At 42.5% G+C, this 15,898-nt stretch overlaps 1 protein-coding gene across 9 annotated transcripts in view; it reads right to left on the reverse strand.

Annotated features, from left to right (window-relative positions):
• Positions 1–15,898, reverse strand: part of BOC (BOC cell adhesion associated, oncogene regulated) — a 98,143-nt gene that overhangs the window by 35,376 nt on the left and 46,869 nt on the right. For all 9 annotated transcript variants that reach the window (XM_053309942.1, XM_053309933.1, XM_053309934.1 and 6 more), the window contains 2 exons: positions 9,002–9,182; positions 7,447–7,725 (listed from right to left, as the gene is read on the reverse strand). In XM_053309942.1, the coding sequence (XP_053165917.1) occupies positions 7,447–7,725; positions 9,002–9,086 (364 nt within the window). In that variant the 5' untranslated portion in view covers positions 9,087–9,182. The remainder of the gene's footprint in view (positions 1–7,446; positions 7,726–9,001; positions 9,183–15,898) is intronic.

Here is a 15,898-nt window from a genome sequence, read left to right on the forward strand (position 1 = left end):
GTATACATCCCTTATTTTAATAATTCAAAACAGAGATTTTTGTTTTTAAATTCCAAAATTAGTAGCACAGAATTCCAGTAGTGAGAGAACAGAATATCTACAGTTGGGCTGGATCAATGTGAGTACTTAGACAGTTGGGACAGCAGAGACTTGAACAGCCTGTTAATTGAAAGCCATGGCCAACTCTCCATTGGCAGACTGAGAGAGTGGAAAAATATGTTTTCATTCTCTGGGATTTATACCAGCTCTCCCAACAGCAAAAGACAGCTCTGGCTCCAAGGTTCTCCCACCCACGCTCATGGAAAAGTGACATGAATTTTCTTAAACAGGCTAATTAAAGCGAGATTGCTTCAAAAACCTTTGAAAATAAAAAACAGCTTCCTTGGCAGCATGCCCCCCCCCAAAAGCGGGGAGAGTCTCCCCAAATGTAAAATGTATTAGCTGTCAAGAGAATATTTCAATTCTAGTGCCTTGATTCAAAGAGGAGGAGGAGAGAGGCTTAATAAAGACATTAAAATGATTTGCAGAAAACATGTTTAATACTTCAGGAATGTTCTGGCATCATACAACTACCCCCCACCCCAATAAAAATAAAAAGAAGGTATAAAAGGGTGAACTTCATAAGAGTAATTAAGCCTCTAAAAGATAAACTAAGGAGAGGAGAGAGTGAGAGAGAGAGAGAGAGAGCCATGTTTCCACTGGGTACTGCAAAAAGATGATGGTTAGTTCTTCACTTGCAAGCAACCTACAGTGCAATGCACTCCCCTTGCTTAAAAAACTGCATTTGAGGAAAGAATAGTGCTGGCTTTATTCTCCCATTCCTTTTTCCATGAGGTAAAATATTAAGAAACACAGAACACAGGGAGGAGGGGTGGGAGAAGACTGTGAAAGACGGCTGAAAGCTTGGCTGCTTACACCACACATTTCTCTGATCAACAAAATATAAACTAGACCCAGGAAAAATTAATGTGTATCTTGGTGGTCCAAATTCATCACAGCCGTTTTTGAATCCCAGAGCCAAGGCAAAGGCTCCAGAACTACTGGCAGAAATGTGTATGCAAAAAGCAGACCCAGTGGTTAAAAAAAGAAGGAAAAGCGGGGGGGGGGACCCCCTGAGCCAATGAGAAAAGAAAGAATAGCCCAAATGCTACTACGGAAGACTAAGTCCCTGAGGAAAAACATTCTTAGCAGATGGAAAATAACAGCATTTTCTGCTATCAAAAGACCTGCTTGTAGAAGGAAGGGGCAACTAAGCAGCAGTTCCACAGAGAATAAGAATGGTCTTTGGAGGGTAAAGCAGGACCATGACATGGTTTCTGGGATCTATTCACACCTCTGCTACCCTTTTGCTCAGGTCACTTTTATTTTCCCTGGGCCTCCAATTCCTCATAACTAAAACTGAGGAAATTACCTCTGGTCCATAGGGAGAGATCTGGCTATCCCACCAACAGAGAAAGCAAAAGGCTACAAAGAATCCAAGGAATGCCACAGTGTTACAAGGAAAGTTATCCGAAACTACATTATGTTGTTAATAAACAACAGAAAACGCCAACATTTTCTATAGCAAAGTGCTTTCCACTTCATAACTTATTCACCCACATGACAGTTATGTGATATACTGTAATTGACAATAGTTCCATTCAATGGAGAACTGAGGAGGAGATAATTGTGACTTGCCCAAAGTTACCAGAGACAGTTTCCCAGATTTTCATGACATGGGTTGCCCTCTCTATTCTTCCACCTATTTAGTGTGACTCAGAAATCTGATAATAGCTGTGCACAGCTGTCTTTTAAAAATGCCAACAAACTTTGCAACTAGTTCAGAAGTCCTACTTTTCTTATCTCTAAGAAGATAAATGTGTAGCAATTCTCACATTTATCAGTCTTTTAGCAGAAGTGTGTCTTGAGAGAGTGTTCCTGTGAGAAGTAACTTGAGAAGTAACTCACTGTAAGAGAGCTGATTCACACATTTGAGATGTAGAAGCTATACCCTGTGTAGTTTGTAATGGATGGGAGTGCTTATTTCAACACATGCACACCATAAGTACACATGGCAGAACACCAGAACCTATTGTGGCTTTCCACAGCACTTATACATGGTTAAAAAAGAATATGCATCCATCTCACATGTCACAGAGTGCATTTTGGGAACATATAGTGTACTGGCTAATGTGAAGCACATGAATCACCCTTCACTGTGCTAAAATACACACAGCTAAAATACATACTTCTTCCATTCTCAGCTGGGTTGCACCTGCATCAGCAAAGTGCCTCAAATACAATGCATATTTGCATTCAGTCTCTCTCTCACATGTGCCACCACACCATACCCTTTTGGTACGCAATTCCCTATATTGCCTATGCATACTTTCTATTCTGCCTTCCAAACCTATGTATATTCCATATATCATAGCACCTACATCATTATGATAAATCCAGAAATGCTCCTATGAGTTCATTTCCTTCTGCCCGTCATTGTAACCCTATCCCATTTTAGAGAACGAAAATGTCTTTTCAACATGGAGCCAACTGCTGTATCAAGGGACTTATCAGATTAGAGGCCCTGACAGAAGCAACATGAAGAATGAGGGATTTTGTTGTTGTTGAAGAGACAGCTGCAAATATTCTTAGGTCCCCAAATATGTCTCTAAGCAGGGGTCACTGCCCACTGGTGCTTTGAAAAGGCTCACACCCAGGTGTTTAGTTCAGGCTAAAGATTACTAAGCTAGTTTAATGTTGAGAATTTGAGAGACAGGGCATACATATTTTTATGTAGTATAGCATGCACCAATTAGTTATATTTATCAAAACTAGGAGGAGGTCTCATGAAACTGTAGGGCAATTTTAGAGCAATATGGTTTATATACCAGCTACTCTGTTCTTCAGATTTCACATACTCTACTGTCATCCTGACTAATGAAACACCAGTCAATGGGAGAAGCACCACACTTCTAAAAAGCACAACTAAACGCAGCTCCACTGCTGGCTCAGTCATGGGTACAAATTTTGACAAACTCCCCATCCCCAGAAAGTATTCATTACACCCTGAAAGATATGTTCTTGGGGGTCATGCAGCCCTCAGGGACCTATTTTCGAGTGACACAGAAGGCTTTGGGGTAAAGAAAGGTCATTGAAATTCCCCTCACGCACCAGAACTGGTGCAGCATTAGTCTGGAACTTTTTATAAGCACTGGTGCTGTACTTCAGAGGGGAGGGGAGAGTGATGAAAATCTCTCCTCCTCCATAGTGCATGCTGTGCATTCGCTGCATGTGCACCATTAGTCTGGTTGTCAGCCACTGAGTACAACAAGCTTATAGAAACACACTGAGGATTAGCAATCACGGGAAAGAATGAGAACAATTACTTGAGAATAATTTCCTGATTACTGTTCTGGAAACCTCTTCTAAAACCCTGGCTGTTTCTAAAAGTTTAGCTGGAACCATTTCCATGTTTTCCTCTACAACCACTGGGGCCACAAACATGCAGAATTTATAAGAAAAACACCAGTTCACATATGGCTTTCCCCCTCTTCACATAGATAGTGTACATGTAAAAAAAGTATACAGCATTATGTGCGAAGGCAGCATGAATATTTATTTTGCCATGATTATATATGCGTAGAAGCCATTGCACACATCAGTTTCCAGAGACATGCAACAGCAATCCTGCTTAAACAAGTTCACCCCTCTCCTCCCTTATCTATCCATCCTTCCCTCTGCCAAGGGCAATAGAACAACCACCAATTTATCTCAATTTCTTTTCTTTTTAAAAGAACTGCTACAGGAATTGACTGCTAGTCTCAACTAGTTCTCTAAAGTAGCCTGAGCAGGGACCAGCACGTGCGCCAATCAGCACTTCTGCTCTAAAGGCAGGCACAAGTCCCAAGGCTAAAGTTCAGCTGCCAACATGTCAAAAATATTGGTAAAGATAATCCCCTTCAGACAGGGTGCCTCTGGGAAAGAGGAAAGGTAATGTGCATACGTAAGGTTTTTTAAAATGAGGGATCAGACACATGTCCCCTAATGTTTGTCAGTTTTAACAGAAACATTTCATGGATTCAAACTCGGGGTGTGTGTGTGTGCGTGCAGATCTGAATAAAATTTTGTTTCTCACTTCCAAATGTCTATTTTGGCTTCTTCTCATTACAAAGATGTTGCCCACACCTCCTTTAAGACTCCATGGTTTCTGTCTTTCTGCAAGGGGTCTTGATTAACTCTCACCCAGCCCTTTCCATCTTAAAAAAAAAAAAAAAGATGGGGTTCGAATTGCAACTTCTTTACCAATATATTCCAAGAGTACCCTTGGAATGTAACCCTTGAGAGCAACCCTGAGATGTGCTGCTGCCTTTGCCTATCTTCTCTATCAGTTCCTAAGTCTCAGTGACTTTGGTATCTTTCCCCTAGAGATGGAAGCATCATCTTGTTGCCTGCCTTTGTAGCCTTTCAGCCTCTTTGCAGCATATTGCCTATTTCTTCAAGGCTTTCCCTAAACAGCACAGGAGCCAAATGTTCAATAACCAGCAAGTGATAACACTGGGATGGGCACATTCCCTTTCATGCTTTTTGAACATGAAACACTTTTAACTTGTGTGTTAATCACTAGATATTCTTGCATAGAATCTAGTTGACCATATTCAGTGTGTTTCATATATAAGGCAGGGGTGGGGAACCACTGTTCATACTTGCTATGAATGAAAGGGAGAACATTAAAGCAAATGTTTACAAGCATATAAAAAAACCACCAAAGCATCACATTAAATTTAAGGGCATTCATTCTAATTCTGTAGTGAATATAACTTTCACATACAGATAAATGCTGCTTCAATGCTTACATGGATCTCTGTTAGTACAGGGGCTGCTCCTATTTCTGTGTGTACTGGAATAACTAGATCAGGACATCCGAGACTACCATCTTGGATTTTCCCCCTCCAGTGACCACAACCATATCTTGATTGATTGATTAAGTGCCGTCAAGTCGGTGTCGACTCTTAGTGACCACATAGATAGATTCTCTCCAGGATGATCTGTCTTCAACTTGGCCTTTAAGGTCTCTCAGTGGTGCATTCATTGTTGTCATAATCTAGTCCATCCACTTTGCTGCTGGTCATCCTCTTCTTCTCTTTCCTTCAACTTTTCCCAGCATTATGGACTTTTCAGGGGAGCTGGGTTTTTGCATAATGCATCCAAAGTATGATAGTTTGAGCCTGGTCATTTGTGCCTCTTATATTGTGTGAAATATTGTAGTCTTAGCTGAATCCCACCCACCCTCATTAATGCACAATCCCCATTAATCCACAATAGTTTTGTCATATGGTATTCAGATTCTGATCAAAGATACATTATTAGTATCCAATATCACATTTTCCCATACTATTTTCACAGTACAGTATATGTACTATTGGCAAACACGGTACATTGGGTGACCAACAGTGCACACATGGAATAATGTTGCGCACAAGCAACAGGGGAGAAGCGATTTGTGTCAATCCTCCCTTCCCTCTGCTGAGCCAAATGTCCTTCAAAATATTTGTCCATGAAGGACACCCAGGGGCACTAGGGGCAGAAGAGGAAAGAGGAGGTTGGCAATGTTCTGCACACACTGTGTTAGTATGTTGTCCCTTGTGTTCAGCTACACTAACCTCATTTATTAGCCACTAGTAAGAAGAGAGCTGATTTTGTGGTAGCAAGCATGAATTGTCCCCTTTGCTAAGCAGGGTCCACCCTGGTTGCATATGAATGGGAGACTACATGTGTGAGCACTGTAAGATATTCTCCTTAGGGGATGGAGCCGCTCTGAGGAGAGCATCTGCATGCTTGCATGCAGAAGGTTCCAAGTTCCCTCCCTGGCATCTCCAAGATAGGACTGAGAGAGACTCCTGCCTGCGACCTTGGAGAAGCCACTGCCAGTCTGTGTAGACCAGGGATTCTCGACGTTGGGTCCCCAGATGTTATTGGACTTCAACTCCCATAATCCCCAACCAAAGGGGCTGGGGATTATGAGAGTTGAAGTCCAATAACATCTGGGGACCCGACGTAGAGAATCCCTGGTGTAGACAATACTGAGCTAGATGGACCAATGTTCTGACTCGGTATATGGCAGCTTCCTATGTTCCTATTTATTTTAGTTTAGTTTACCTGAAAAGAAATCTGGTTTGTGCCAAAATCCTGGAAGCTGAGCTCTAGTTTTCAAGAGATGCTCTATGCAGGCAAAGATCCAATCAGTGTGAATGCACAGAGACCACGAAGAAGAAATCATGTCCACTTCTGAATGTGAACACCCTAGACGGTCTGACATCACTAGTTACAACCACTGTTTTATTTAGTTAAAATGCTGAATATAATTTCCACAGCAACAAAATCAAGTTTGAATCTATGAATTGTATCTTATGGACATTCAGAAGAATTACTACAAGCTCTGTACTAGAAACCTGTCTCCTCTCAATCACTGGGGCAAGAGAGGAAAAGCATCAGCCAGGTAGGCTGAACAATGACAGCTTTGTCCAAATAAAAAACATTTTAAAGACCACTCGAGAGGCCCAAAGCAAAACAACTGTACTAAGAGGCAGAGCAAGCAGTGCTTTCCCAGCCCTCTTAAATGCAAACCATGCCCTGAGTAATACCATCCACCTTTTCATTCCCCTCCTCTATAAGCCCACAAGAAAAACACAGTCCCCATTCTGCTCTGGAATGCACTCTCCGAAACTTAATCTAACTGCAGAGCTCAGTCCAAATCCCTTAAAGTTTTCAGCCCAATGTCAGACCCCTCCCACAGAGCCCTGGAGTTGCTGTTTCATTCTACTCTGCTTCTCCTTTTCTAACCCAGCCCAACCTAAACATTTCACTTCTGATTAATATCTTGATGACAAGCCAATAATTCTTGGCTTTGAAACAAAACCAGCCCATTTTGCACAAATGTATCTCCTTCAACGTTTTTTTTTAGACATATCTCCTTCTCTCCACACCCTATGGTGCCCTAAAGAGAGAACCCTCCTGTTTCTAGCTGAGACAGGTTACAAGGCAGCTCCGTTCAGTGACTAATACAGATAATAGCATTTACCTCATGGGCTTGCTCTGTCAGAACTCTTGACAAAGTCAGTATCCCAATTTGACTACACTATTTACTCAACAGGAGGTATGGCCTAATGTGGGTGTGCCAATCAAATCAGATAGGCTCCAAGGTCCCTTCTTCAACCCAGTAAGAGGCATGCTCCAGAATAAGTCTTGTGATCAAGCCATGCATCTCTGGCTCAGAACGTACGGACATGTGTACTGATTCAGCATGACCAGGGTTCAAAACAATGACATTTCCTATGTATGCAAACGAAGGGTGGCAGATCATCTGCCTAATTATGGACATCTGACATGTGTGACCTTGCCCCACTCAAATCCAATAGGCACAAGGGACATAAAGGCATTGTATTGAGGGAAGGAAGTGAAACTACTCACTGGCTAAAGTCACCATGGCAGGGACGCTGGCAACAACACCTTCAGGCATGCGGGCTATGCACTGGTACCGGCCCACTGTGTGGTTGTTTAAGGCAGTGATGGTAAGCAATCTCTGATCAATGTGGATCCCCAGAACATCATCCAACTGAGGCAGTTCCTTTCCATTCAGTCTCCAGGTAACATTTACTGCCAGTGGTTCAACCACACATACCAAACTCACCAACCCACCATACTTCTGGACAGTAGAAGAAGGCTGGACAGTGACTTGAAGAGATGCACCTGCATAGAAGGAGAATCAAAAAAAGCTTCATGAGCACCTGGTTGGAAAGTAAAAGCTATTTTCTTCCACTGGAAATACTCTCCAGCTACCCACATTCTTCTACCACTAAGTTATTTTGACTTCTCATGCAAAACTGTTCAGGATAGAACTGCATAAAGTACATAGGAAGCTGCCATATACTGAGTCAGACCATTGGTCTATCTAGTTCAGTATTGTCTTCACAGACTGGCAGCGGCTTCTCCAAGGTTGAAGGCAGGAATCTCTCGAGTAAACTAGAAGGTGTGGACACCATAAGTTGTGTAAGTTTAAGACCTATAGCAGGTTGGCTGATTGGTTGCCTGCTTGTAGGCAAGAGTTTGAGAATATATCCCATTCAAGTATTAAGTCTTCACCTTAGGGATATACATCCTAAACCTGAATGAAGCCAAGATGCTGACTTAGTATGGCTTTGTAAAGGAGTGGATAACCATCACCAATTCAGGTTGTTCTCCTCCCTCAGTGCTCCTCATGCCTTTCATCTATACATGTAAGTACTCTGCCTTATTCTACTTCAGGAGAGTACATACTGTAGGCACATGCACCATAATGTTGTACCTTATCCAGAGAAGCAGTTCAATGGTGGCTGCTTGAAATGCTTCAAGTGGGTAGGTGATGGGAAGGGTGGCAAACAAGAAAAATCATAAGTACTGCTTTGCTGGATCAGGCCAAAGGACCATCTCAGCCCAGCACTCTGTCTTTAACACGACCAGCTGGATGTCCTAGAAAATTCATAAGCAGGCCATAATGCAACCTTCCCCTATTATTTTGACCCCATCACCTGGCCATCAAAGGTATACTTAGATATAAATTTAGATGGATTGGCCATTTGGCTGCTCACCCAGGAGCAATTGCTACTCACTCCAGGCAAGTAGTAAATGGCACATCTGAGTCAACAATTTTCAAATATTGACTCACAATTCACAAGTTGTAAGGGTAAGCAGCAGTATCTGGGTAAGTAGCCAGATTACTGGAAGTTACAGTTGAAAACAATGCTACAAATGAATACCAAGGGGAAAGTAACATCTATAGATGGAGGGGATAGGGAGGACTCATCCTTTTAAGAAACTGAAATAAAGCCAATTTCCTTAATAATAATAATAATAATAATAATAATAATAATAATGTTACACTTTATTTGTTAGCCGCCTCATAACAAATTGTTCTTTGAGCAGCTTACAATACCATTGATGAAAAGGCATCAACTACATCAGGCTGCAATACAAAAATAACACTCACCCAGATTTGCAACACAACCAGCAGATGCTAAGAACAAACAGGCAATAGCAGTCATTGGTCTTTTCCTCCCTGATCTCATTGTCATCCCATGCAGAGGAGTCTCAGGCAAAAGAAACCAGGTGGGGCTCCCATAAGCTGCCCCAAAAGACTTACTGATAGGAGTTCAACTTCCTAGGGCACCCTGGGTGACAGAGAGCGAGAGAGAGAAAACAGTATATTATTCAAGAGGCAGAAGAACGGCCTTTCAACACTCTATCAACTCTTCATAAAAGCAGTATCCAGTTTCTGAGGGTGGAACTACAGGTTAGAATGCAAAAACTGAGAATGGTTATGCTACTTTCATATAGTTCAGAATGATTCGTAAGTACAAGATAATAGGAAAATACCCTCGTGCTCACTTTCTGCTTTGAGCAGCCTAAGTTTTAGATATGCATTGCAAATAATAGATTCCTCCCCACTGCCCAACTTCCACTACCACCATCAAACTACTGGAGATATCTATCTATATCTATATCTATATCTATATCTATATCTATATATCACATTCTCAGCTCTTGGCAGTGAATTCCACAAACCAGACTTACTGTGTGAAAAGTAATTCCTATAGTTTATTACCTAGTTCTTATGTTATTTAAAATATATTTTCCCACAGTATTTCATGATTTTATACACACATCTCCAAAATGTCCTCCCAGAGTTTCTTCTAAATTGTAGATCCTAACCCTAAAGTCTGTTTTTATGAATGACTCTTTAGTTGTTGCAATATTTCCTACATGTATCAGTCAGTCCAATCGAGCAGAACAAACACTTTGTTTAAAAATAGTGTTCTTCTACTTTCTATCTCGCACTAATAGCATTCACTAGTACAGTATGCACAGATAGAATTCAAGAGGCTCAAAGATGCTTGTGTGTCATGTGTGAAGGAAAAAAAAAGAAGCCTTAATCTTTCCTTCTTATTTAATGAGTCTCATGTCCCTTGTCATATTTCTGTACCATTTCCAGTTCCACTATACTAAAGGCAGAAATCTCCTGTGATTTCACTGCGACACAAAACCTTGACAAAGTCATGGGAATACAGATTCTGCAGATATCTCCTGCCAATAAGTTTCTGGGCAAAATATGAAGGGCTGGTAATTACCTATAAAGCTGTAAATGACTTAGGCCCAAGGTATTTAAGAGAACACCTTTCTCTGCAAAAGCCTCAGTGCTAATTAAGATCATCTGGGGAGGTCTGCCTATAGTTGCTGCCAGTGCATCAGGTGGCGATTCAGAGTTGGGCCTTCTCTATAGCTGCCTCTAGGCTTTGGGATATCATCCATGCTGGAGTAAAAGCCTCAGCATCTCTGGCACCTTTAAGAAGATCCTTTAAAATTCACCTGTTTAACCGGGCTTTTGGTTAGGCTTTAAATTATTTGAATTGTTTAAATGTCTTGTTTTAGTGGTTCTTAACTATTTTAATTATTTGTGTAGTGCCACATGAGACTCTGTTTTGGCTGTATAGAAATGTGATAAATAAAATAGCCTGAAGTGAAATGTGAAAAAGGTGACCTAGGCAGATCTTATTGCCTCCTTGAAAGGACTGTTTACAAGAGGAAGTCATAACACATGTTTGTTTGGCATAATGTCAACAAATCTAATGATATCAGTAAATTATACCTTAAGAGATCCACAGAGATCTCACATTCATTCATTACTATTCCAATATCTTGCTCTAGAAAGCCTCACAGCCAGAGGATCAAGAAATCAACAGGGTCACAACTATCCAGTAAATTGCAACATATGACTATAGTTAAGAATTCTGGGAATTTTAGCATAAAGTTTTGCAACTACTTGAAGTAAGCTAGCAGCAGTAACTGCATCTTGGAAAATTGGATTCAATGAGTATGGTAATGAATGTAGAAGTCTCGAGTCTGTCCTTAAAACCATTCACATGAGAACACAGGTGTTGTTAACACATACGGTAACAGTACATTTATCGAGGAGGTCATTTATGAGGTTATTCACACAATCAAATACTGTGTTCTACCCGGGTTTGGGAGCTATGTGTGTTCCCATTTTTCAGTTGTATGGAAGCAAGGTAGGAGGAAAGCATGGGTAGAAGCGATTGTGTGGAAGCAAGGTAGGAGGAAAAACTACTCCTACCTTGCTTCCACACAGTCACTTTTACCCAGGTAGAAGTGATTTCCTCCTACCTTGCTTCCACACAACCGGAAACTGGGAGCACACACAATTCCCAAACCTGGGTAGAACACAGTTTCTGATTGCGTTAATAACCTCTATAACTGTTGTTCATCTCCATACAGTTTCTATACCATTTGCAGTAAGGAAAGGTAATATGTAAACACAGTTATGTGAAGTTCCTATTGTATAAATTCTGTCCATCATAAAGGAAACATCCCAGTGAACGATTGTGCTATTAAGGATATTTTCAAGAGATAACACAAGAACATGTCCCTTCAAGTACAGCTTAACAAGTTTGTTTGCCAAGTTCTGTTACCTCTTTCTTTGGCTGTAGTTGTAAACAATATTTTGGTTTAAACAGAATGACAAATGAATAAATTTCCTCAGCCCTTGGGCTCTTTTTCAAACTCAAAGATAGAAGGAGAAGAGGAACAACAAGAAAAGGATCCAGGGGTAATCCGGGAAATTACAGGCCACTCAGCCTAACGTCAGTTCCAGGCAAATTGATGGAAAGCATCCTCAAGAATAAAATTGTAAAGCACATAGAACAACAGGCCCTGCTGCGAGAGAACCAGCATGGCTTCTGCAAAGGTAAATCTTGCCTCACCAACCTTTTGGAGTTCTTTGAGAGTGTCAACAAGTGTGTGGATCAAGGTGATCCAGTTGACATAGTATACCTGGACTTCCAAAAAGCTTTCAACAAAGTTCCTCATCAAAGACTCCTGAAGAAACTTAGCAGTCATGGGATAAGGGGACAAGTATATGTGTGGATTGCTAAATGACTGAAGGACAGGAAACAGAGGGTAGGTATAAATGGAGAGTTTTCACAATGGAGGGAAGTAAGAAGTGGGATCCCCCAGGGATCTGTACTGGGGCCGGTGCTTTTTAATTTATTCATAAATGATCTCAAAGTAGGGGTAAGCAGTGAGGGGACCAAATTTGCAGATGATACCAAACTCTTTCAGGTAGTGAAATCCAAAACAGATTGTGAGGAGCTCCAAAAGGATCTCTCCAAACTGGGTGAGTGGGTGAAAAGATGGCAAATGCAATTCAGTGTTGGCAAGTGTAAAGTGATGCACATTGGAACGAAAAACCCCAAATTCAAGTATACGCTGATGGGATCTGAGCTGTCAGTGACTGTCAAGGAGAGGGATCATGGGGTCGTGGTGGACAGCTAGTTGAAAGTGTCGACTCAATGTGCGGCAGCTGTGAAAAAGGCCAATTCCATGCTAAGGATCATTAGGAAGGGGATTGAAAATAAAACTGCTAATATTACAGTGCCCTTATACAAAACGATGGTGCGACCAAACCTGGAGAACTGCGTACAATTCTGGTCATTACATTAAAAAAAGGACTTTGTAGAACTGGGAAAGGTGCAGAAGAGGGCAACCAAGATGATCAGGGGCCTAGAGCACCTTTCTTAGGCAAGGCTACAACACCTGGGGCTTTTTAGTTTAGAAAAAAGACAACTGCGGGGAGACATGATAGAGGTCTATAAAATCATGTATGGTGTGGAGAAAGTGGATAGAGAGAAATTCTCCCTCTCACATAACACCAGAACCAGGGGTCATCCCATGAAATTGATTGTCGGGAAATTTAGGACCAAGAAACAGAAGTACTTTTTCACACAATGCCTAATCAACTTGTGGAATTCTCTGCCACAAGATGTGACAGCCAACAACCTGGATGGCTTTAAGAGGGGTTTGGATAACTTCATGGAGTTATCGTCATGGTCTATCAACGGCTACTAGTTGGCAGGCTATAGGCCACCTCCAGCCTCAAGGGCAGGATACCTCTGAGTACCAGTTGCAGGGAAGTAACAGCAGGAAAGAGGGCATGCCCTCAACTGCTGCCTGTAGGCTTGCAGCAGCATCTGGTGGGTCACTGTATGAAACCGGATGCTGGACTAGATGGGCCTTGGGCCTGATCCAGCAGGGCTGTTCTTATGTTCTTAAAACAAAAAGAGGCAAGTCTCATGATCAGTGAGACTCGCCGTTATGGGGTTAGCGGGGAGAGCAGGTTGAGCCCGCTCTCCCTGCAGATGAGCAGAAGGCAGCCCTGGGCGGATGGGTCAGCTGCCCACATGACTTCTGGCTCTGTCATGGAACTGGCAGGGGCTGCGGGGATAGGGGGCCGTGTGGCCTCCAGAAGTTCCAGGATGCCCCGCACGAGTGCGTGCGGCATGCTGGAAAGACCCCTGAGCCTGGGAGGCTGCTTGCAGCCTCCTGGCCAGGGGTCTCCTCATGTGTTGTCAAAAACCCAGGTTAGCAGAGTGCTTGCTCCACTAACCAGGGCTAAGCGGAAGAAGGTTAAGTGCTTTGGGGAAACTGGGCTCGCCTGTGAGCCCAGTGGTTCCCACGATCCGTGGGAAGTGGGCTAAGCTCCCTTAGCCCACTTTCCTCTGTTCATGAGAATACCCTCAAAGAGTTTGAGTGAGATGTTATCCTGAAATTAAGAAGAGGCAGAATAGGGTGTCATAAAAACTACATCAGTTACTACATTTTCAGCATCATGTTCACATGCTATAATAAGAGAATGTTTTACAATACCAGGCTGAGATAAATAAATCATTTCCAAATGCAACATCCTAGAGAGAATACAAGGAGGTCATTCACACAATCAAAAAGTGTGGTTTGGGAACTGTGTGTGCTCCTAATTTTTGGTTGTATGGAAACCATGTAGGAGGAAAACCTGGATGGCTTTTCCTCCTACCTTGCTTCCACACAACCACATCTACCCAGGTTTTCCTCTTATCTTGCTTCCACACAACTGAAAATTGGGAGCGCACACAGCTCCCAAACCTAGGTAGAACAGAGTTTTCGCTTGTGTGAATGATCTCAAGATCTACTCATTATACAGGTATGAAACATCAGCAATATAGATTTAGGATCTTTTAAAAAAAATCCACATATTACTCCATCTGTTTTTGTAACAATGTATAGCTGTGTTTCAAGATATGAAAGCACACCTGAAAGTATTCTACATTTGGGGTTAACCCTTGCAAAATAAGCATATATTACGGGGGGAGGGGGAGAGAGAAATAACTTCCAGCTCCAGTGTAGATGCTTCAAACGTGATCCAAACATGACCCTTTCTAACAAGGCTGTTATATTATACCTATAGCCAACCACCACACTTTACTTTACCTGCCAATTTTTTATGGACCTATTCCATCCAAGTTGGCACGTTATGTAGTGCATACACATAAAAACATGATAGAATTGGAAACAATCATTTACTTATCTTTTCTGCAGCCAAAGTCATAAGCAAGATGAGACAGGGATCCAAGATTTTGATATACAGTACAGTTTATTCCAGTGTACTGTTTCACTTTGTATGAACTTGTATGACCACTTCAAAAAATGATCCCTGCAGCACCAAATTTAATATCAGAACAGACCCCCGAGCATGGTCCAACCAAAGTGAAGCAAAATCACATTGATTCCAATGGGAGAGATACTCAACTCCTCCACTGCAATCAATAATCAAAATAAACTGTTTAATCTTGGAATTGTGCCCTTAATTCTCACACCGGTAAAAGTCTGCAAGTCTTCCATATTGTTTACCAAAAGTGCTGTAACACCTCTTTTGGACGGGGGAATTAGGGGCAGGGAACCTGTGTTATTATACATTCTTCCTGTCAGGTTAAAAGAACAATTTCCTGCCAGTGGACTGAAGTCACAGAAGTCATCTGCAGTAAATCAAAGGACTAAACTATTAGCAGAATGAAATTAAGAAGGGGTGAATCAAATGTATGGGGTGTAAAAGCTAACAGCAAGATTGGTAGGTTGGTGTGGGGGGGGGAAACCCAGTATACAGTGTATGGAACAAGATGAGGGAAGAAGGAAAGGATGATGCAGGGAGGGAGTCTTATGATCTTAACACAGGCAGCCACAGAGGTGTTTGTTGATTAGAATCTGAAGGTTTTATTGAGGAAATGCTGCCTGAAGGTCCAGACCCCCTGCTGCTTAAATAAGGGCCAGCAAAGCAATTCTTGTTACTACCACACCATCTGAAATTTATGAGAAGGGTCCTAAATGAAAAACAGCCCTCGTTTGAGCAGCTGGGTATGAACATGCCCATTACTGCACTGGGAGAAAAGGATGAAGGAGGGTGGGGGCAGGGAGAAGGTGTTTGGGAACGGAGAGATGAAAAGAGAACTCAGACAGGGAGGCAGAATTGTCAAAGCTCTAAGATGGTTTCCTGTCTAAGGGCAACTGCAATGCTGCCAGGCCTTCAGCCAATCAGATGGATTGGCATCTTTAAGCTCTAAAGCTGAGGGACTGGCTGCAATGCTACCCAGCACTGACTGGAGACAGCTTCAGGCTCCAACGAGGCCTGCACGAAAGACCTCTCTGGAAGCCCAGCCCACCCGCCAAACAGCTGAGAGACAGAGAGGGAAGCAGCTGTAGCAGGGAGCCTTTCAATAGCAGGCAAGCATGAGCTGCACCCCCCCCCCCCCCAAAAAAAAAACACAACCCCAGCTCCTGGCTGGGCTGTGCGGGGAAATATAAATTGCTGGGACTGGGAGACAGAGCAGGGCAGGCTGCAGTGTGCCCAGAGTGTGGCCTGTGCCAGCGTGGGACTCGGGGTGATTGCTCTGGTCGCCCCACCCTAAGGATGGCTTTGGTTGCTTGAACTTACTGTTCCTCCATTGCTAGGCATGCTCCCCGCGTGCCCAGACAATGCTCCGATGGCCCTGGCAGTGTGCAGGGT

Source organism: Hemicordylus capensis, chromosome 3, assembly GCF_027244095.1.
Source record: "Hemicordylus capensis ecotype Gifberg chromosome 3, rHemCap1.1.pri, whole genome shotgun sequence".
Classification (NCBI taxonomy): domain Eukaryota; kingdom Metazoa; phylum Chordata; class Lepidosauria; order Squamata; family Cordylidae; genus Hemicordylus; species Hemicordylus capensis.